This window comes from Eschrichtius robustus, chromosome 5 (genome assembly GCF_028021215.1).
Source record: "Eschrichtius robustus isolate mEscRob2 chromosome 5, mEscRob2.pri, whole genome shotgun sequence".
Classification (NCBI taxonomy): Eukaryota; Metazoa; Chordata; class Mammalia; order Artiodactyla; family Eschrichtiidae; genus Eschrichtius; species Eschrichtius robustus.
In genome coordinates this window covers 6,546,784-6,570,324 of record NC_090828.1, presented here as the reverse complement: position 1 = coordinate 6,570,324, position 23,541 = coordinate 6,546,784, and the positions used below count along the sequence as shown (strand labels likewise).

At 45.1% G+C, this 23,541-nt stretch overlaps 1 protein-coding gene across 1 annotated transcript in view; it reads left to right on the top strand.

Moving 5' to 3' along the window:
* Window positions 1-370: 370 nt before the first annotated feature.
* Window positions 371-23,541, top strand: part of TRPM8 (transient receptor potential cation channel subfamily M member 8) — an 87,688-nt gene continuing 64,517 nt past the window's right edge. Inside the window, exons 1-6 of the mRNA XM_068543723.1 lie at window positions 371-487; window positions 11,793-11,866; window positions 16,612-16,768; window positions 18,221-18,398; window positions 21,301-21,473; window positions 22,341-22,515. Of these exons, the coding sequence (XP_068399824.1) occupies window positions 371-487; window positions 11,793-11,866; window positions 16,612-16,768; window positions 18,221-18,398; window positions 21,301-21,473; window positions 22,341-22,515 (874 nt within the window). The remainder of the gene's footprint in view (window positions 488-11,792; window positions 11,867-16,611; window positions 16,769-18,220; window positions 18,399-21,300; window positions 21,474-22,340; window positions 22,516-23,541) is intronic.

The following is a 23,541-nucleotide window of genomic DNA, read 5'->3' as shown; positions in this document are numbered from 1 at the left end:
CCTTCACTACAAATCCATTAACTTGGAAGGAGCTATGGTGCACCTCCTATGCGTGGTGGTCTGGGATGCGGGATCCCACCTCCCATAGGAGAGGGGGCACCCAGGAGGGCCCTGCCCAGACGGGAGCGGCCAGGGAAGGGGTATGGAAGGACTGAACTCAAGCTGGGTCCTGGAGGACGAGGAGGAATGAAGCAAGGAGAGCAGGGGCAGGGGGACCAGTGTCCTTTGGGGGTGGGGGGCGGGACGGGGCTGGGGCATGGCGGACAGCGAGAGGGGGAGGGGAGGGCCTCGCGGTAAAGCTTTCAGGGAAGCCCGTCCACCGTTTGTGACCCCATCTTACCCTCCCTCCCCTTTCTCCACAGGAGAACCGATGTCCTTCAAGGGCGCCCGGCTCAGCATGAGGAAAAGAGGGAACGGCACGCCGGACAGCACCCGGACCCTGTACTCCAGCACGTCTCGCAGCACAGACGTGTCCTACAGCGAGAGCGTGAGTTCAGCCTCGCCCCCCAACCCGCTGTTATGTCAGAAAGCATCACTTTGCAACTAGGATTCTTTGGGGACCAATACTCCTTCTTTAAAAAGATCATATCTCAACGTATGGCATTTCGTTCTGTGGATTATTTTTGTCTAACGTAGAGGCATTTTCTTTTCTGTGTAGTTTTTCAAACATTCCTGTTTTGAAGGTTGTGGCTGTAACCTTAAGTTGCTAAAGAATGCACTTGTTTTTGGCCTTTTTAAAAAAATAGCAGTGTTAATTTCTGCTGTAGAGCAAAGTGATTCAGTTACACTTATATATACCTGCTTTTTCATATGCTTTTCCATTACGGTTTATTACAGGAGACTGGATATAGTTCCCTGTGCTGTACAGTAGGACCTTGTTGTTTATCCATTCAAGAATGCACTTGTTAACTGACTTTTATGAAATCCTAAATACTGCACTTTTAATATTCTTTTTACTATTTAATGCTTGGTGTTCTTGCTTCCATCCCTGTGGGTTCACCTTGGAAGTGATTCTTTTTTTTTTTTGTTTTAGTATTTTATTTATTTATTTATTTTTGGCTGTGTTGGGTCTTCGTTTCTGTGCGAGGGCTTCTCCAGTTGCGGTGAGCGGGGGCCACTCTTCATCGCGGTGCACGGGCCTCTCACGATCGCAGCCTCTCTTGCTGCGGAGCACAGGCTCCAGACGCGCAGGCTCAGTAACTGTGGCTCACAGGCCCAGTTGCTCCGCGGCATGTGGGATCTTCCCAGACCAGGGCGCGAACCCGTGTCCCCTGCATTGGCAGGCAGATTCTCAACCACTGCGCCACCAGGGAAGCCCTTTTTGTTTTTTTTTAAACATCTTTAGTGGAGTATAATTGCTTTACAATGGTGTGTTAGTTTCTGCTTTATAACAAAGTGAATCAGTTATACATATACATATGTTCCCATATGTCTTCCCTCTTGCATCTCCCTCCCTCCCACCCTCCCTATCCCACCCCTCTAGGTGGTCACAAAGCACCGAGCTGATCTCCCTGTGCTATGCGGCTGCTTCCCACTAGCTATCTCTTTTACATTTGGTAGTGTATATATGTCCGTGACACTCTCTCACCCTGTCACATCTCACCCCTCCCCCTCCCCATATCCTCAAGTCCATTCTCTAGTAGGTCTGTGTCTTTATTCCCGTCTTGCCACTAGGTTCTTCATGACCTTTTTTTTTTTTTCCCTTAGATTCCATATATATGTGTTAGCATACTGTATTTGTTTTTCTCTTTCTGACTTACTTCACTCTGTATGACAGACTCTAACTCCATCCACCTCATTACAAATACCTCCATTTCGTTTCTTTTTATGGCTGAGTAATATTCCATTGTATATATGTGCCACATCTTCTTTATCCATTCATCCGATGATGGACACTTAGGTTGCTTCCATGTCCTGGCTATTGTAAATAGAGCTGCAATGAACATTTTGGTACATGACTCTTTTTGAATTATGGTTTTCTCAGGGTATATGCCCAGTAGTGGGATTGCTGGGTCATATGGTAGTTCTATTTTTAGTTTTTTAAGGAACCGCCATACTGTTCTCCATAGTGGCTGTATCAATTTACATTCCCACCAACAGTGCAAGAGGGTTCCCTTTTCTCCACACCCTCTCCAGCATTTATTGTTTCTAGATTTTTTGATGATGGCCATTCTGACCGGTGTGAGATGATACCTCATTGTAGTTTTGATTTGCATTTCTCTAATGATTAATGATGCTGAGCATTCTTTCATGTGTCTGTTGGCCATCTGTATATCCTCTTTGGAGAAATGTCTATTTAGGTCTTCTGCCCATTTTTGGATTGGGTTGTTTGTTTTTTTGTTATTGAGCTGCATGAGCTGCTTGTAAATCTTGGAGATTAATCCTTTTTCAGTTGCTTTGTGTGCAAATACTTTCTCCCATTCTGAGGGTTGTTTCTTCATCTTGTTTATGATTTCCTTTGCTGAGCAAAAGCTTTTAAGTTTCATTAGGTCCCATTTGTTTATTTGTGTTTTTATTTCCATTTCTCTAGGGGCTGGGTCAAAAAGGATCTTGCTGTGATTTATGTCATAGAGTGTTCTGCCTATGTTTTCCTCTAAGAGTTTGATAGTGTCTGGCCTTACACTTAGGTCTTTAATCCATTTTGAGTTTATTTTTGTGTATGGTGTCAGGGAGTGTTCTAATTTCATACTTTTACATGTACCTGTCCAATTTTCCCAGCACCACTTATTGAAGAGGCTGTCTTTTCTCCACTGTATATGCTTGCCTCCTTTATCAAAGATAAGGTGACCATATGTGTGTGGGTTTATCTCTGGGCTTTCTATCCTGTTCCATTGATCTATATTTCTGTTTTTGTGCCAGTACCAAACTGTCTTGATTACTGTAGCTTTGTAATATAGTCTGAGGTCAGGGAGCCTGATTCCTCCAGCTCCATTTTTCGTTCTCAAGATTGCTTTGGCTATTCGGGGTCTTTTGTGTCTCCATACAAATTGTGAAATTTTTTGTTCTAGTTCTGTGAAAAATGCCAGTGGTAGTTTGATAGGGATTGCATTGAATCTGTAGATTGCTTTGGGTAGTATAGTCATTTTCACAATGTTGATTCTTCCAATCCAAGAACATGGTATATCTCTCCATCTATTTGTATCATCTTTAATTTCTTTCATCAGTGTCCTATAATTTTCTGCATACAGGTCTTTTGTCTCCTTAGGTAGGTTTATTCCTAGATATTTTATTCTTTTTGTTGCAGTGGTAAACGGGAGTGTTTTCTTAATTTCACTTTCAGATTTTTCATCATTAGTGTATAGGAATGCAAGAGATTTCTGTGCATTAATTTTGTATCCTGCTACTTTACCAAATTCATTGATTAGCTCTAGTAGTTTTCTGGTAGCATCTTTAGGATTCTCTATGTATAGTATCATGTCATCTGCAAACAGTGACAGCTTTACTTCTTCTTTTCCGATTTGGATTCCTTTTATTTCTTTTTCTTCTCTGATTGCTGTGGCTAACACTTCCAAAACTATGTTGAATAATAGTGGTGAGAGTGGGCAACCTTGTCTTGTTCCTGATCTTAGTGGGAATGGTTTCAGTTTTTCACCATTGAGGACAATGTTGGCTGTGGGTTTGTCATATATGGCCTTTATTATGTTGAGGAAAGTTCCCTCTGTGCCTACTTTCTGCAGGGCTTTTATCATAAATGGGTGTTGAATTTTGTCGAAAGCTTTCTCTGCATCTATTGAGATGATCATATGGTTTTTCTCCTTCAATTTGTTAATATGATGTATCACGTTGATTGATTTGCGTATATTGAAGAATCCTTGCATTCCTGGAATAAACCCCACTTGATCATGGTGTATAATCCTTTTAATGTGCTGTTGGATTCTGTTTGCTAGTATTTTGTTGAGGATTTTTGCATCTATGTTCATCAGTGATATTGGCCTGTAGTTTTCTTTCTTTGTGACATCTTTGTCTGGTTTTGGTATCAGGGTGATGGTGGCCTCGTAGAATGAGTTGGGGAGTGTTCCTCCCTCTGCAATATTTTGGAAGAGTTTGAGAAGGATAGGTGTTAGCTCTTCTCTAAATGTTTGATAGAATTCGCCTGTGAAGCCATCTGGTCCTGGGCTTTTCTTTGTTGGAAGATTTTTAATCACAGTTTCAATTTCAGTGCTTGTGATTGGTCTGTTCATATTTTCTATTTCTTCCTGGTTCAGTCTCGGCAGTTTGTGCATTTCTAAGAATCTGTCCATTTCTTCCAGGTTGTCCATTTTATTGGCATAGAGTTGCTTGTAGTAATCTCTCATGATCGTTTGTATTTCTGCAGTGTCAGTGGTTACTTCTCCTTTTTCATTTCTAATTCTATTGATTTGAGTCTTCTCCCTTTTTCTCTTGATAAGTCTGGCTAATGGTTTATCAATCTTGTTTATCTTCTCGAAGAACCAGCTTTTAGTTTCATTGATTTTTGCTATTGTTTCCTTCATTTCTTTTTCATTTATTTCTGATCTGATCTTTATGATTTCTTTCCTTCTGCTAGCGTTGGGGTTTTTTTGCTCTTCTTTCTCTAATTGCTTTAGGTGCAAGGTTAGGGTGTTTATTCGAGATGTTTCCTGTTTCTTGATGTAGGCTTGTATTGCTATAAACTTCCCTCTTAGCGCTGCTTTTGCTGCATCCCATAGGTTTTGGGTCGTCGTGTCTCCATTGTCATTTGTTTCTAGGTATTTTTTGATTTCCCCTTTGATTTCTTCAGTGATCACTTCGTTATTAAGTAGTGTATTGTGTAGCCTCCATGTGTTTGTATTTTTTACAGATCTTTTCCTGTAATTAATATCTAGTCTCATAGCGTTGTGGTCAGAAAAGATACTTGATACGATTTCAATTTTCTTAAATTTACCAAGGCTTGATTTGTGACCCAAGATATGATCGATCCTGGAGAATGTTCTATGAGCACTTGAGAAAAATGTGTATTCTGTTGTTTTTGGGTGGAATGTCCTATAAATATCAATTAAGTCCATCTTGTTTAATGTATCATTTAAAGCTTGTGTTTCCTTATCTATTTTCATTTTGGATGATCTGTCCATTGGTGAAAGTGGGGTGTTAAAGTCCCGTACTATGATTGTGTTACTGTCGATTTCCCCTTTTATGGCTGTTAGTATTTGCCTTATGTATTGAGGTGCTCCTATGTTGGGTGCATAAATATTTACAATTGTTATACCTTCCTCTTGGATCAATCCCTTGATCATTATATAGTGTCCTTCTTTGTCTCTTGTAATAGTCTTTATTTTAAAGTCTATTTTGTCTGATATGAGAATTGTTACTCCAGCTTTCTTTTGATTTCCATTTGCATGGAATATCTTTTTCCATCCCCTCACTTTCAGTCTGTATGTGTCTGTAGGTCTGAAGTGGGTCTCTTGTAGACAGCATATATATGGGTCTTGTTTTTGTATCCATTCAGCCAGCCTGTGTCTTTTGGTGGGAGCATTTAATCCATTTACATTTAAGGTAATTATCGATATGTATGTTCCTATTCCCATTTTCTTAAATATTTTGTGTTTGTTATTGTAGGTGTTTTCCTTCTCTTGTGTTTCTTGCCTAGAGAAGTTCCTTTAGCATTTGTTGTAAAGCTGGTTTGGTGGTGCTGAAGTCTCTCAGCTTTTGCTTGTCTGTAAAGGTTTTAATTTCTCTGTTGAATCTGAATGAGATCCTTGCTGGGTAGAGTAACCTTGGTTGTAGGTTTTTCTCCTTCATCACTTTAAGTATATCCTGCCACTCCCTTCTGGCTTGCAGAGTTTCTGCTGAAAGATCAGCTGTTAACCTTATGGGGATTCCCTTGTGTGTTATTTGTTGCTTTTCCCTTGCTGCTTTTAATATGTTTTCTTTATATTTAATTTTTGATAGTTTGATTAATATGTGTCTTGGCGTGTTTCTCCTTGGATTTATCCTGTATGGGACTCTCTGTGCTTCCAGGACTTGATTAACTATTTCCTTTCCCATATTAGGGAAGTTTTCAACTATAATCTCTTCAAATATTTTCTCAGTCCCTTTCTTTTTCTCTTCTTCTTCTGGGACCCCTATAATTCGAATGTTGGTGCATTTAATGTTGTCCCAGAGGTCTCTGAGACTGTCCTCAGTTCTTTTCATTCTTTTTTCTTTATTCTGCTCTGCAGTAGTTATTTCCACTATTTTATCTTCCAGGTCACTTATCCGTTCTTTTGCCTCAGTTATTCTGCTATTGATCCCGTCTAGAGTATTTTTAATTTCATTTATTGTGTTTTTCATCATGGCTTGGTTCCTCTTTAGTTCTTCTACGTCCTTGTTAAATGTTTCTTGCATTTCGTCTATTCTATTTCCAAGATTTTGGATCATCTTTACTATCATTATTCTGAATTCTTTTTCAGGTAGACTGCCTATTTCCTCTTCATTTGTTAGGTCTGGTGTGTTTTGACCCTGCTCCTTCACCTGCTGTGTGTTTTTCTGTCATCTCATTTTGCTTATCTTACTGTGTTTGGGGTCTCCTTTTCACAGGCTGCAGGTTCGTAGTTCCCGTTGTTTTTGGTATCTGTCCCCAGTGGCTAAGGTTCGTTCAGTGGGTTGTGTAGGCTTCCTGGTGGAGGGGACTAGTGCCTGTGTTCTGGTGGATGAGGTTGGATCTTGTCTTTCTGGTGGGCACGTCCACGTCTGGTGGTGTGTTTTGGGGTGTCTGTGGCCTTATTATGATTTTAGGCAGCCTCTCTGCTAATGGATGGGGCTGTGTTCCTGTCTTGCTAGTTGTTTGGCATAGGGTGTTCAGCACTGTAGCTTGCTGGTCGTTGAGTGAAGCTGGGTCTTGATGTTGAGATGGAGATCTCTGAGAGATTTTCGCCGTTTGGTATTACGTGGAGCTGGAAGGTCTTTTGTGGACCAGTGTTCTGAAGTTGGCTCTACCACCTCAGAGGCACAGCCCTGATGCCTGGCTGGAGCACCAAGAGCCCTTCATCCACACAGCTCAGAATAAAAGGGAGAAAAAAATAGAAAGAAAGAAAAAAAGAGGATAAAATAAAATAAAATAAAACTATTATAATAAAAAATAAGAAAAAAATTAAGAATAAATTTATTAAGAAAATTTTTTTTAATTTTTAAAAATAGATTTATTAATTTTTTATAATAAAAAATAAGAAAAAAATTAAGAAAAAATTTATTAAGAAAAAAATTTTTAATTTTTTAAAATAAAAAATATGAACAACTTATTAAAAAAATTTTTTTAATTTCTAAAAATAGAAAATAAGGAAAAAATTATTAAGAAAACATTTATTGGAAAAAAATTTTTTTGAGTAAAAAAAAGATAAAAAAAAAAAAAAAAACCAAAAAACCCCCAAAAAAACGGACGGACCTAACCCTAGGACTAATGGTGAAAGCAAAGGTATACAGACAAAATCTCACCCAGAAGCATACACATATACACTCACAAAAAAAGGAAAAGGGGAAAAATTAATATATCCTGCTCCCAAAGTCCACCTCCTGAATTTGGGATGATTCGTTGTCTATTCAGGTATTCAACAGATGCAGGCTCATCAAGTTGTTTGTGGAGCTTTAATCTGCTGCTTCTGAGGCTGCTGGGAGAGATTTCCCTTTCTCTTCTTTGCTCATACAGCTCCGGGGGTTCAGCTTTGGATCTGGACCCGCCTCTGCGTGTAGGTCGCCTGAGGGCGTCTGTTCCCCGCCCAGACAGAATGGGGTTAAAGGAGCAGCTGCTTCGGGGGCTCTGGCTCACTCAGGCCGGGGGAGGGAGCGGTACAGAGGAGGCGGGGCAAGCCTGTGGCGGCCGAGGCCGGCGTGACGTTGCACCAGCCTGAGGCGCACAGTGCGTTCTCCCGGGGAAGTTGTCCCCGGATCACTGGACCCTGGCGGTGGCGGGCTGCACAGGCTCCCGGGAGGGGCGGTGTGGAGAGTGACCTGTGCTCGCACACAGGCTTCTTGGTGGCGGCAGCAGCAGCCTTAGCATCTCCTGCCCGCCTCTGGGGTCCGCGCTGATAGCCGCGGCTCGCGCCCGTCTCTGGAGTTCGTTTAGGCGGCGCTCTGAATCCCCTCTCCTTGCGCGCCGCGAAACAAAGAGGCAAGAAAAAGTCTCTTGCCTCTTCGGCAGCTGCAGACTTTTTCCCGGACTCCCTCCCGGCTAGCTGTGGCGCACTAGCCCCCTTCAGGCTGTGTTCACGCCGCCAACCCCAGTCCTCTCCCTGTGATCCGACCAAAGCCCGAGCCTCAGGTCCCAGCCCCGCCCGCCCCGGCGGGTGAGCAGACAAGCCTCTCGGGCTGGTGAGTGCTGGTCGGCCCCAATCCTCCGTGCGGGAATCTCTCCGCTTTGCCCTCCGCACCCCTGTGGCTGTGCTCTCCTCCGTGGCTCCGAAGCTCCCCCCTCCGTCACCCCCCATCTCCGCCAGTGAAGGGGCTCCTAGTGTGTGGAAACCTTTCCTCCTTCACGGCTCCCTCCCACTGGTGCAGGTCCCGTCCCTATTCTTTTGTCTCTGTTATTTCTTTTTTCTTTTGCCCTACCCAAGTACGTGGGGATTTTCTTGCCTTTTGGAAGGTCTGACGTCTTCTGCCAGCATTCAGTGGGTGTTCTGTAGGAGCAGTTCCACGTGTAGATGTATTTCTACTGTATCTGTGGGAAGGAAGGTGATCTCCGCGTCTTACTCTTCTGCCATCTTGCCTCGTCCTGGAAGTGATTCTCGAAGTCCTTTTCTTCAACTCTGTGGCCAGGGGCTCATTCTGGGTCTGCATTTGTTCTTGCCGTAGCTTCTAGCTGTTCTCCGTGGCACCTGTCTCTCCTCCTTCCAAGCCCGTGTCCATGCTGCCTTCAGGACATAGAGACACACTGAGCTGTTGCTTAGGGGCGAGCGGACTCAGGGTGGTGGGCCTGGCAGAAGGCTTCCCGCTGTGCTGCGCTGCCTCTTCCATCCCCCAGCCACCTCGAGTGGTTCCCGCAGGCTTTCTGTTCACTCTCACGTCCTAGCGAATACTCTCATTTGTCAGGAAATAAAGACAACGTTCCCGTCTGGTACCAAGCTTCCGCCGACTAGAGTGTTAAAAGTCGGGGCGGTGGCTAACTTTGGAAAAAGGAAGGAGGAGGGACTGGGCGGGGGCTTCTGGGGTGCTGGGCATGTCAGTATTTTGATCTGCTGGGTGGGGTTCTCGGGGGCGCCCGTGCACTTGCCACTCCCAACACCCTGCGCCTCCTTAGATTTTGCACCTGCCGTCACCTTGACCCTCGTCCGGTGAGAATTACACAGTGGGCAGAGGGCGCTGGTGGCCTCTCCAATGCCCCCTCCTCCAGCCTCCAGCAGTGACAGACCTCTGGGAGGGCAGAAAAGGCCTTTCCGGATCACACTTGGACGCAGGTGTGGGTGCCTCTGGGAGACAAAGGCTGGCTCTCCCTTGCCCTGCTCCTTTGGGCTCCCATGGGATTTCTGGATGGATTTCCTGCTCCCCTCAGAGATGCCAGCTGCCCTGTGGGTAGAATTTCTGAGATCACCCAAGTACATCCCAGTTATGGCAGGGGGAAGGGGGTCCTGTTTGCCCCTGAGAATAATTACACCTTTGCAAAGTACATTTTTCAGAGGGAACTTTTTTTTTTTTAAGGCCTTTATTTTTTAATTAAAAAAAATTTTTTTTGGCCACGCCTCATGGCATGTGGGATCTTAGTTCCCCGACCAGAGATCGAACCCATGCCCCCTGCAGTGGAAGCGTGAGTCTTAACCACTGGACCGCCAGGGAAGTCCCCAGAGGCAACTTTCAGCAACAAGGCAGTTTTTATCACCACCCCTCCTCCACCATCATCGATTTCACAAGCTTATACATATAAGCTTATACTGTTGAGTTTTCTTCATCTGTGTTAAGTAGACTTAAAATTAGTGAAGAGCTAGAAGATATTCTGAGGAAGAAAGGGCATCACAGGTTTTCAAAATTCTTCGCGTTCAGATGAGTGTAGGATTTATTTTAGCTCTCTACATTTTTATTATTTGTAGAAAAGAACATGCAAATGTAAATTCCCAGCCTAAGGAAGAATAATAAAATGAACATGCTTGCACCCACCATCAGCCCTTTTCAGGAGTCCCCCACGTGCCCTCCATGCCGAAGGCGACAGCTATCCTGAATTTTGTGTTCCCTGGTCCTGCTTTTATTTATAAGCTTATGATTTGAATATATGCCCGTAAACAATACGTGGCTTTGTTTTGTCTGTTTTGATATTTGTGGAATTACACAATAAGTATTCCTTTGTGAATTCATTTCTTGCTCACCATCCTGTGTTTGTGGTCCCTCTGTGTTGCCAGGTGTCATGATTCACTCCTGCTGGGCCACGCCCCATCCTGTGCAAGTTTGTCCCGCCTAAGCGGGGTGAACATTTGGGTTTCGGGTTTTGCTATTAGGAGCAGGGCCATTCTGAACCTTCCTGGATGTGGGATGTTCTCTCTGGAGAAGGTTCTTCGGCTTGAGGCCGATGGGTAAAGGTGAACATCTTTCCCTCATGGGAACTGGGGTTAAGACACAGGACTTCTGGGGGAAATTTGGGGCACGTGGTCCCCATGCTCTGATGTCTCAGGACGTACGTTGGTGGTGGTAGGGGCTAGCAAAGGGGGAGACTGCTGAAGGCGTGGTGGACCTTCTTCCAGGAGAGGGACTGCCGCCTCACTTTTCGTGGTGACCTCATTGTGGGGGGGTGAGGAGTCAGGCCTGGCTTTGGTGCAAAGCCGGGGGGCAAACCCACATGACATTGTCTGAGAACTGCTGGCACCCGGTGACCTGAGGGAAGTGGGTTTGGGCTGCCAGCCCCACCTCCACGGAAAAAGACAAACCCCTAAAGCTGGCAGCGTGGTGCCAGGCATCTGAGCTTGCAGGTCATTCACGGGACACAGGGACTATCTCTAGGGGACAGTGGTGGACAGTTTCCCAGAGTGGTCGAGCCAATTCACTCACCGCCCATAGTGGGCTGAGGCCCCCTGGCTGGCTCTTCACTGGCATTTGGTGCCAATGGCTTCTCAATTTTTCCAGCCTGGTGGGTGTGTAATGGGATGTCATTGTGGTTTCACTTCACATTTGCCTCATTACTGACAAGGTTGAGCTCCTTTTCACACATCTGTGTGTCCTCTTTTATTTAATGCCTGCTCATGTCTTTTGCCTTTTTCCCATGAGGTTGTCTGTCTTATTCTTAGGGACTTACAGTCTTTTATATATTCTATTTACCAATCTTATGAGGATTGATATATGTTGCAAATATCTTCTCCCACTTTGAGGAGTGTAAATATTTTCGAAGTATTCTTCAGCTGTCTCCAAGGGGTTTGTTTCTGCCAACTAAAGGGAAGCGTTCTATTGTTTGTCAGAATTAGGTCCTGGATATGCCTTACCACCTTGCCCATGGGGGGACAGATGCAACTCTGGAAGGAGCATTTGGAATATATCTTCTTTTAAAAAGCAAGTGTAAGAGGAACTAGAATCTGCAATAAAACATTATTTATGCTAAACTATCAATGTATGCTTATATTCCCGCAGTTGCCTTAGAGTCAGAAAAACATACTTTGTATGTATATAATGACATTTGTTACAAGATGATGCCAAGTAACTTTTAGAAAAATTTGCATTTAGTTATAAAAATGTAAACGTATGCCTCTTTTTACAAACTTTGTGTACTCTAAAAGCATGAATGGATGCTGGTTGCTATGGATGTGTGGTGAATCCTTAAAACCTTTGAAGTAGGTTTAAGTCATTCATGAAGAGCAGCAGGGGGTGAGAACAGATTAGTGACGTGTTGTTCCAATGTTCTTTCTCCAAAGGACTTGGTGAATTTCATTCAAGCAAATATTAAGAAACGGGAATGTGTCTTCTTTACCAAAGATTCCAAGGCCACGTAAGCAACTATTTTGCCTCCGTTTTTTGCTACCATGTTCAAAAATAAATTATTGACAGCCATGACAACTGACAAACAAATTGCTCACTAGTTCATTTTTCAAGTTGTTTGCATCTGCAATTCTCAGAAACGGTGTATGAACAGGAAGAATTTGGCAAGCAGCTTGTCCCTGGAGAGGTATCATTTCATTTCATATTTTAAGCTTTGTCAGTAGGGTAAAGGCTCCAAGACAGGCTGTCACTCTTTAATATTCCCACGAGCCTGGGAGCCCACCGGAGTGGCCATGGCAGTGAACCTTGTTGTTTCATAGCGGTTGGCAGGAGACCCCAGACATGCGCACACGTGGCAATCTGACTGGCTCCTCTGTCAGGCTGTTGACTGTGGCCCTTCCCATCTGATCGGGTGTTCATCTTCTCTGAATCTCGTGTGTTTTGAAACATCGAGGCTGAGTCACAAAAGCCTTGGGGAGCACCTCCAGTAGCTCTGCCCACAGGAGGTCCTCAGCGAATGCTACCTAGTGGGCCAGTGATATGTGGACTGACCTCTGGTGTTTCCCACAGAAAGTGCCCTGGGATCTAACGAAGTGATGTTAGTCCTCCCTCCCTCTCATCTTTTTCCTCTCTGCCCCCTCTCTTTTGCTCACTGGTGATAGGAGAGAGTCTAGCTGTTAATATTTTTAAATTGAAGTGTAGTTGATTTACAAAGTTGTGTTAATTTCAGCAAAGTGATTCAGTTACGAACATAGATACCTTCTTTTCAAAATATTCTTTTCCATTATGGTTTACCGTAGGATATTGACTATAGTTCCTGGTGCCATGCGGTACGACCTTGTTGTTTAGTTGCTGCTGTAGTTTGCAAAGAAAGCACTGACTCTGTTGAATGGAGGCAGTGCACAGAGGAAGGCAATAGGAGCAGGAGCCTTAGAATCAGCGTTGGGTCCAACCTTGGCCCAGCTGCCTGCTCACTGCATGAACTTGAACCAATTATTCTCTTTTCTGAACTGAATCCTCTTATCCTAAACCGCTGGCAAGGTACACCTCCTGGGTTGTAGTAAGGGTGCAGTGGGACGATACGTAAAATTCCTGCCGCAGAAAGTTCTCAATCAATGTGTTTTCCTACTTTGTACGAATTAGAAAGCGAACAGTGGAAAAACTAAGAGATCTCTATTTTGTCATTGGTATAAACTTAGTCATTATGAGTCATTTTGACAGAGTATAAACTCTGTGAGTCAGCTATTTATTCCCCACATGTTTCCCTGAAAGATTTTGCTGTTAATCTATTTGTTTGACTGGTAGAAAGCACTGTTTGGATTCGTTCACTCATTCAACAAATATTTATTGGGCATTGGCTATGTCGTGGGGACTCATGTACTTGACTACTAATTCTACAACTGCCCTGCAAGGTAGCTGTTATCATTTGACTGACAAGGCAAGTGAGGCCTGGAGGGGCTCAGTGTTTTACCCAGGGTCACACGGCTGGCAGGGGATAGATGAAGGATTGAACTCAGTTTTCTGACTCCTCCTTGTGCATTCCTTTTATGCCCAGCTCCTGCCCCTTCTAAGAACAATCCCGTCTCAGGCCGACTGTAATCGCCAGCACCTTGTCAGCTGCAGATATGCAGTCTAATTGGCCTAAGTGAGCGGTGATTGTAATGGGACAGCCACATCCAGGGCTCAGTGTCACCAAGACCCTGCCTCTTTCCACCTGTGGTTCTGTCCTTCTCTGGGTGGGCAGGCTCCTTATTAGTGGGGGCAAAATGGACACCACAACTCTGGCTGACACCTTTTCAGCTTACCAGTGAGGGGAAAGAGGGCCTTGTTCCTAGCAATTCCACCCAAAGTCCTGGGCTCATGTTCATGGCTCTTATTGGCCTGGCAGGGTTCAGGCACCCACTCTAATCCCTGCAACTGGGCAATGGAATATGTGACTGGCCAGCCTTGGGTGTTGTGTCCACATGGACCTGGTGTGGAAAGGATGATTCCTCAAAGGAAAATCAGGGTGTTCCTACTAGCAGAAGGAGAAGTGGATGCAAGGTAGGGAAACCTATGGCTGCCCACCTTATGGTGCTTGACTACCACTCAAGTCTGGCCCCAAATAAAGGGAGATGTGGTGAGCAGTCCCCGCCCTCCACAACACCAGCAGAGGACAGGAAAACCTCAGGGTCTTCCAGTGCCCATGTCAGAGGGGACCCAAGGTTATAGACCAGAGTCAAGACTCTATAAGATTTTAACTTCTTGTATTTATTATTTTCATCTCTCCATCAGCAGTGGGGATGGCTCTGCGTAATCTGAATTACTCATCGGACAAGTGAATCAAGGGAAATGACTAGTAATAGTGATACTGTAATTCTGCAGCTACTTGTCACATCAGCTGACATAGGCTGCCCCAAATCTCCCCAGAGCCGCCTCACATGTGCTAAGCCCAGACCACTCATGTTTCTCTACTTTAAACCCTTTCGGATGTCTGTTTCTTGTGTGGTCACTAGGGAGTGATGCCAGACCATGGCTCCTCTTGCCAGGTACCCTCTGAGGCACTGCTGTCCAGCTTAGGGGCCACCTCCTGGCACTCCTGAGGCTGTAAGTCCCTGGATCTGGGTTTATTCTCTTCAGTTCTCACTGCCTCGGCCAGGCTGGGTTCTAGGTAGAAAAAGGAAGAACACTACTTTTGCTGTAACGGGCTCTGTGTAATGGAACTTTCTATTATTACTATGATGGAAATATTCTTTTTTTAAATTAAAAAAACTTAAAAAAAGTTTTATTTATTTAATTTATTTTTGGCTGCATTGGATCTTCGCTGCTGCGCACGGGCTTTCTCTAGTTGCGGCGAGCGGGGGCTACTCTTTGTTGCGGTGCGCGGACTTCTCATTGCGGTGGCTTCTCTTGTTGCGGAGCATTGGCTCTAGGCATGCGGGCTTCAGTAGTTGCAGCATGCGGGTTCAGTAGTTGTGGCTCGCGGGCTCTAGAGTGCAGGCTCAGTAATTGTGGTGCACGGGCTTAGCTGCTCCACGGCGTGTGGGATCTTCCTGGACCAGGGCTCGAACCCCTGTCGCCTGCGTTGGCAGGCGGATTCTTAACCACTGCACCACCAGGGAAGTCCCAGAAATATTTTTTTATCTGCATCGTCCCATATGGTAGCCACTAGCCACTTGTGACTAGTGAGCATTTGAAATGTGGCTAGTGCAACCACGGCATTGAATTTTCAAATTAAGTTAAATTAAATTACATTTAAAGTAAATTGCCGCACACGGCTAGTGGCTACTATATTGACAGTGTAGCTCCAAAGGATTCAGACTTGTCCCGAGGGGTAGAACTAGCGTCCTGACGCTCTCCCGTCCTCTCCGTCTCCCCTCTCTGTCACTCCTTTGCCTCCTCCATGTATCTGTGCTCCTGACACCTTCCTGGCGTTCTTCCGGACTCTTCTCCATTTGTAAGCCAGTTCATGTAAATTGGTGCTTGGAGGGCTACCAGCCCCATCATCAAGATGGAGACAGAGGTCACCCGAGACACACCCCTACCCTTGGAAGGGAAAGGGGCTCGAGAGTCGGTCTTCAGTTGTAGCAAAGACAGGTGGGGCAGGGAATTCCCTCCCCAATCCTGCAATGAACTTGGGTGGGTGTGGACAGACCCCAAAGGGTAGTGGGACAGTAACAGCTAAAGAGAGAGGGGAGGAAGCCAACTTGGACCCTAGTGAGGAGAACCCTGAGACCGCTGGGCGCAGCCTTGGCTCAGGAAGTGCCCCCGGGCTTAGTTAGAAAAAAGGCTAAGGCAATTGTTATCAATTCTGGTTGACTTTTTTTTCTTTGCCAAACTGAGTGTTGCCCCAGGCAACTGTTCCGAAAAAGAGGCAAGATTTCTGGTGGAGGAGTGACTTTGGATCCAGGTTCTAGCTCAATTTTTATAGCTCTAGAAAATATTGAATGTTTTGACATATATTTTTGAATACAGATAATTTCCATACTTATAGTAATTAAGACTTTCAGTTGCAAGGAACCCAAGCTAGCGTAACCTAAATGGGGAGATTTACTCTAAGGAAATAGAAATGCCATGCAGAACCTGAGAGAGAGAAGTGGCTGGGAGTCTAGAATTGTTAGGACCATGGCTGGAGCATGTGGAGGCTCAAGGACGCTTCTCTGTTTGTCTTTTATCCCCACCTCTCCCTGCGTTCATGCTTTCTTCTTTCTCAGCGGAGATACAATTGTATTGTATTGCCTGGATCTTCCATGTCACAGGGGTAAAACACCAAGATAGTTTTTTGTTTTTGTTTTTTTTTAAAGATTGATTGATTGATTGATTGATTGATTGTTATGTTGGGTCTTCGTTTCTGTGCCAGGGCTTTCTCTAGTTGCGGCCAGCGGGGACCACTCTTCATCGCGGTGCGCAGGCCTCTCACTATCGTGGCCTCTCTTGTTGCGGAGCACAGGCTCCAGACGCGCAGGCTCAATAGTTGTGGCTCATGGGCCTAGTTGCTCCGCGGCATGTGGGATCTTCCCAGACCAGGGCTCGAACCCGTGTCCCCTGCATTAGCAGGCAGATTCTCAACCACTGCGCCACCAGGGAAGCCCACCAAGATAGTTTTTAAACAACCAACTGAGATGATGAAAATAGCCTGAAAATTAGATGTGATGGTGAAATCTCTTTTTGTGTTTATTTAAGCTAATCGCGTGTGGTCTATTCTAAGAAATGTGATGAAATATTTAAGCAGGTTTAATGAAAGCTATTCCTTCCCATCAATATCCTTCCGCTCAGGGAAAATGTGTGCAAGTGTGGCTATACCCAGAGCCAGCACATAGAAGGCACCCAGATCAACCAAAATGAGAAATGGAATTACAAGAAACACACCAAGGAATTTCCCACTGATGCTTTTGGGGATATTCAGTTTGAGACTCTGGGGAAGAAAGGGAAGGTAAGCAATGCTTTCCTACTTGAACTAGCTAATCCATATGCTAACATGGTGTGGGCTACCTTGAGTTACCCTGAATTGTCTAATAGTACGCATGGAGGCGGGAGAGATGGGTAGTCAATCCAAAAATGATTGCAGAAAAAGATAAATCTTGTGAAAATCAAAAGCTGTGATTAGATTATGTGCCATAGCAACACTCCACGGGTGATGACTGGCTTGTCACTGAGGGTCCTTTCTCCAGGCACAGGGCAGGCTCATGTGACATCCACACTGGCCCTCACTGCTACAAAAGGCCCGACAAATGCACTTGTGAATCATCTGGTTTAGTTTGGTGTGTGACATTCTTGAGAATAAATGTGGCCTTGAATAAGGTGACATTTTCCTCTACACAATCACACTGCAGGCTCTTACACAGGATTCTACAAAGATGTTTAATGATTATGTCCAATGAAAAAAAAAAAAGCACAACATGAGAGTTGTGAGTTAAGTTTTATTTGGGGCAAAATGAGGACTGTAGCCCAGGAGACAGCATCTCAGATGGCTCTGAGGAACTGCTCCAAAGGGGGCGGGGGCAGTGTTATCTATGATTTTAGTGAAGGGGGGACGTGCAGTCAAGCACACATTTTGGCAGAGCTTTCTTGCTCGTCACAAGGCGCAGATGTCTCCGTTAACGGTTTTAGTGCTTTTCCAGATACGAGGAGATGCAAGAATCTGGGCTCATAAAATCTCCCGAAAAATATCTAACTATCTGAAGGCCTGCTCTGCCAGTTTTTCCCAGAGCACAGAGGGCCTCATTCCTGATCTCCACCCTGAACTCCTTTCAGGGTGTGCTGAAGGTCAGCGACTGCAGTGGCTGTTGACTTCATCCTTGTAGAGGCAGATGGCAATGCCAGTTTTCAGTTGGCAATTATTAACAGTCTCCTTAAATCCTCCTGTGTCCTCCGTGCCAGTGACACAACCGTCCTCAGGCAGCTGGAAGCTGGGCCTTGACTCCTCACCTCCCCAGGCCCTGCCGTTGCAGCCCTGGAAGGTGACCCGGCTCTGTCCACTCTGTCTGTTCCCAAGGCCTCTGTCCCAGGACGGGCCACCACTATCTCACCTCCCTGCATCTCTCGCTACCTGTCTTGTCCCATAGTCAACACTACCGCTGGAGGACTCTCTAACATGTGTATCCCATCCGGCTTCTACTCTGCTTAGAACGCCTCACACGTGCTCCACTCCCTTTAGGATAAAGTCCCAAGTTCTCCAGCCGGCTTGTGGGGCGGGGGGGGGGGGTCCCTGCAGGGGCACCCACACCCGCCCCTCACTCCACTGCCTTCCTTCCACTTCCCCAAGGGGACGCTCCTCGGCTGCAAGGCGCTCCCCTCTCCCCCTCCCCAAGGGGCAGGTAAACCGGGCTAAGCCCCACCATCAGGAGAACACCTGCGATACTGATGCTTCCCCTCTTCCCCACAGTATATCCGACTGTCCTGCGACACGGACGCGGAAACCCTCTACGAGCTGCTGACCCAGCACTGGCACCTGAAAACGCCCAACCTGGTCATCTCGGTGGCCGGCGGCGCCAAAAACTTCGCCCTGAAGCCGCGCATGCGCAAGATCTTCAGCCGCCTGATCTACATCGCGCAGTCGAAAGGTGCGTCGGTCCCCGTTGCGTCCACGCGGCTGTCGCTGCTGCAGCCACGGGACCGTCCCTGCGGCGGCGGGGACCTTGCGCCCGCGGGTTTGTCCATCCAGGCTGCGCAGCGTCTTCAGAGACGGAACGAGATTCTCCTTTGCCATCACGCGCAGACTCCAGATGCTCTAGAACTGTATGATTAATCATTTTCTTAATTAAAAGCAAGATCCTTCAATGAAGGGACAGACTGGGAGCTCTGGCCGATGGTGAGGGGGTAGGTGGAGGGTGGGGACACAGTAGCTCTTTAAAATCAGCGTCAAGGAACTTCCTTGTGGGTAATTTTATGTTTCTTTTCATCTAAAACTTTCATTTTGTTATTTTTACGTGTGAACTTTTACCCAGAGTATTGTGGCGAATCAAAAAGGAAAGTTTCATTCGTTTGCTCTTTTATTTTGGGATCAGTGGTGTGTTTTGGAAATAGTGTTAGTGCCTGGCAAGTTGTAAGCACCAGGTAACTGTCTGATGGCGATCAAAACAAATAACCATGGCTTTGTTATTTGAAATATTCAGCTTATTTTTTTCTTTTTAACTTTTTATTATGAAAAATGTCAGACCTACAGGAGAGTTGGAAGAATAATACAAGGAGTATCTGTACCCTCTTCACTTATGCTCACCAATTGTTAACATTTTCCCGTATTAATCTTCTCTCTCTCTCTAAATATCCACATATTATGATTTAAAAAAGAAAAATCACCTGAGAGTAAATTTCAGGTATCATAACCCTTAGTGCCTAAATATGTGAGCCTCCCTGAAGGACAGGGGTGTTCTCTCAGATAACCCGATACAACTAGCAACCCTGAGAAAGTTAACCTTGACCAACACTGTTATCTAACAAACAGTCCTTGGTTTAGTTTTGCTAATTATCCTAACAATGTCTTCAGAGAAAAAAAATTTGTTTTCTCCGTCTGGATTCCGATCCATTTAGCTTTTCATATCATAGGAAACTGAAAACCTTTCTTTCGTCTGGAACTACTCTTTAGCTTTTTTCAGTCTTTCAGGACATTTTTTTTTTTTTTAAAGTTTTTTGTTTTTTTTTTTTAAAGAAATTCACATTCTTTTATTTATTTATTTATGACTGTGTTGAGTCTTCGTTTCTGTGCGAGGGCTTTCTCTAGTTGCGGCAAGTGGGGACCCCTCTTCATCGCGGTGCGCGGGCCTCTCACCATCGCGGCCTCTCGTTGCGGAGCACAGGCTCCAGACGCGCAGGCTCAGTAATTGTGGCTCACGGGCCCAGTTGCTCCACGGCATGTGGGATCTTCCCAGACCAGGGCTCGAACCCGTGTCCCCTGCATTGGCAGGCAGATTCTCAACCACTGCGCCACCAGGGAAGCCCAAGGACATTTTTGAAGAGTATAGGCAAATTGTTTTTGCAGCCTTACTTCCATTTGAGTTTAACTAGAATGTAAAACTCTAATTTCAAGATTAGATTCCATGTATCAAAGCCTAACCTTTATTTTATTAATTTATCTAAGGCTAACATTTTAAAAACTTCTTTATTAAGAATATTAGTTGACAGAACTAAGGAAGCATGTCTTGCTTTAGATACGTTTTTCCTTAATGTCAAGAAGAAACTGTGGCACCCCTCTCCCATTTATTCTTAATTTCCTGACCAGTCAGAGGGAACCACACAGTAGGTAGTTACTTTGTTATGGAACCCAGCAACTCAACTTCCTTACTACTAGATCTGAACATACATAATTAATTCATTCAGCAAATACTTCTTAAATGCCTGCTATGTGTCAGGAATTGTTTTAGGTGCTGGGAATAGAGTAGAACAAAGCAGACAAAAGTCCCCGGGGTTGGGACATCTACTTAGATGAAGTGAAGGGCCAGAGCAGGGAGGTTGCTTGTCTCCTTGTGGAGAGCTACTGTGCCTCCCATTGCCTCGTTTGAAAGGGGGATGTTGACAACTGAAATCTGTCTGCAGGAAGGAGGCTGGCTGCCAAGGGGTCTGGAGTTCACCTCCAGTGAGAGCTGGCTGAAGGAATTGGGTCTGAAACTTCTAAGAACTACATCACATTTACCTTAAAATATTGGAAGGACTTTTATGTGGGAGAGGACTAAATTAGTTCCTCATCAGGAAGACTGTAGCAAAATTAGAGAATGGAGACAAAAATGAACAAAAGGACTTTCTAACAGCTGGGGGAGGGGGCTGCTTCGGGACTCCTGAGGCTTCCATTACCAGAGCTAATCAGGGGAGGCTGGTGACCCAGCCTCAGGCTGGATTCCTGCGTGGGTAGCATATTAGCCTAGGGGCATTTCCAACTTTAGATTCTATTATTATGTGAGATAATATTTTGTAGGTATTATTTACTTCAATTCTGAAAACAAAAACAAAACTGTGCAACACCTTTGACACTGCAAAAATCATCAAATAAAAACCTTAAAATACCAGTGTGCAAAGCTGTGCAATTGTGAAGTTAAATCGTAGGCACCAGGGTCAGGCCAGGAAGATCACCAGGATCCCTGAGGGGGCTCTGGGAGCAGACCGCTCCGCTTTCCATGACGATGTTGCCAAACTTGCTCAAAGGCTCAGGCCAGGCATTCATTACCCATAAAAAGATCTACCCGAGAGGCTGGTTAAAGAGGCAGGTGCCCTGGTCCCACCTCCCAGAGAGTCTGATGATGCGGGTCTAGAGTGTGGTCCAGAATCCGTATTGTTTTTAAAACAGCATCTCTTAGAAACTTGGAGATCTTCTTCTCCTTCCTTTCTATACGGTCAGAGGTCAAGCCCCCTCCAAAGTGTGGCCAGTAATGCCGCATCCTAGCGCTCACGGGTGGGGCTTCTTTAGGGGTCGAGCAAAGGATGGGAAACTTATGCAGAGCCAGCTGAGCGTTTGTTCTTCTCTCTTGTCGACAGGTGCCTGGATTCTCACTGGAGGCACCCATTATGGGCTGATGAAGTACATTGGAGAGGTAGTGAGAGATAACACCATCAGCAGGAATTCAGAGGAGAACATAGTGGCCATTGGCATTGCGGCTTGGGGCATGGTCTCCAACAGGGAACCCCTCATCAGGAATTGTGATGTCGAGGTATGGGCTGGACATGAGGGGGTCTGCGGGGTCACGGGGGAGAAAGACCACGGCACAAGGCTCTGGCCTGAACACTAGGGCTCTGGGATGGAGTCAGCTCATAAGGAAGTCGGCCTTACAAGGTTCCTTTGGAACCTCAGGAATTAAAAACAAGGATGACATAATCAGAGAACTCCTGGGAAGGAGTTACCGGTGGGTGTGTTTTGTTCATTAAGATTTGTTCCCAGCAAATCCTGTTAGAGTCAGTTCTTTAGTTTTTTATTCGCTGGTATTAAGTGCGAGGGCAAAGTATGTATTTAATTGCCTCTTTTCATGGTCCCGTAACTATGTGCTCCTCAAGGGCTAGGACTCCATCTTATTCGTTTTCTAATCCCTGGACGTTGTCTTAGGTCTTGGCATATGATGGATTACAGACAAATATGTGTGTGTGTGTATCAATGTCTACCTCTACCTTATCCAGACACACACACATACAAATGTATGTGTCTGGATACACACACACACACACACACACACACACACACACATACACACACACACACACTTTCCTGAATGCTATCAGTTTCAATGAATTTAGAGCACAGGGCAATGGAACAAGAAATGGATTAGAATCTGATTCTTACACGCCACCGGTCATTTACGTGACAATAAGCAAGTGATGCAACCATTCTGAGCATTCATTTCTTCATATTTAAAATGATGGCCTGTACTATAAGACCTCTAAGACCCTTCTGCACTTAGGAATCTGGGAAGAGCATCAGTGTAGTTGAACCCAAAGGGTTACCCTTAATATGAACCTGTGAAAATGTCATCATGCGTTTTGGCCAACAAATAAACCTCAAAGACAAGTCTCTCTGTGCCTTTCAGGGATATTTTTCAGCCCAGTACATTATGGATGACTTCAAGAGAGACCCTCTGAACATCCTAGACAACAATCACACCCACCTGCTGCTCGTGGACAACGGCTGCCATGGACACCCCGCAGTCGAGGCAAAGCTCCGGGATCAGCTGGAGAAGTACATCTCCGAGCGCACTATTCAAGGTCAGTGTTGAGGAGGTGGGACCTTAGACAAACATCCTAACAAAAGCAGCAGCAGCAGCACCAACAATAGCTCCCAATTATTGAGTAAAGAATGGTGAACTCACCCAATTAGATGTTCTATTGCCAAAGAAGGGCTGTTACATCTCTTCTTTAATATACTAGAGGTGCTCCTGCCAAGGTTACTCTGATATGTACCCTTCAACGTGCTGGAACACTGACAAATGCTGCCTCGTCCTCCCCTGGTTTGTCCCACCCAGCATAGAGAACCTGCTGTCCATTCTGCTCGACAACATTTAAGAACACAGTAAAATTCGCAATGGCAAATTTGCGCTGACAAAGCAATGCGGTTAGCTAGGATAGAAGCGATAAAAACCAACCCACTAGCTTAACTGTTAGATGGTTTACTTCTTTGGTTATTGGCTACTTCTATATACTAGAACCACCTAAAACATTGGTTTCAAGGGGAGAATGCAGCAGTTGAGTGAAAGCCTTTATTTGCTATGGCAAGTGATAAATAACTCTCTTCCTATTGTTGAGATGTGTCCTGTTGTGGAACCAGATTACCTCGTGATCTTGTGATAGACTCCATCACAGGGACTTGTTGGAGATAATCTCAACCTCTTTCCTTTCTCAATGGGACGCATACAAAGGAAAACATTTATATATGCAATACTCTCACTGGAAAGAACACATAGTTATGCAAATTTTTCACCCACTCAGGAAAGCATAGGATTATGCAAATGAGTGAAAGTGTAATTATTCTAAGGATAAACTTGAACCAGGCCTAATGTATATTAGCAAAAAGTCAGTCATTCACAGACTTTGGCATTTTAAATATCAGTAACAGATTGCAATGTGACCCGTGTCATGCTATTACTGGTTTGGAGCACAGGGATGAATCCATTGTGATCAGCTGGTAGGTGGTCAAGTCTGTGAGATCTGCAGCCATCACCCCACACCCTGGGCTCATGGGGTCCACCACTTCCTTGAGGTAGGTGAATATTTCTGATGTGCCCAAAATAAGTT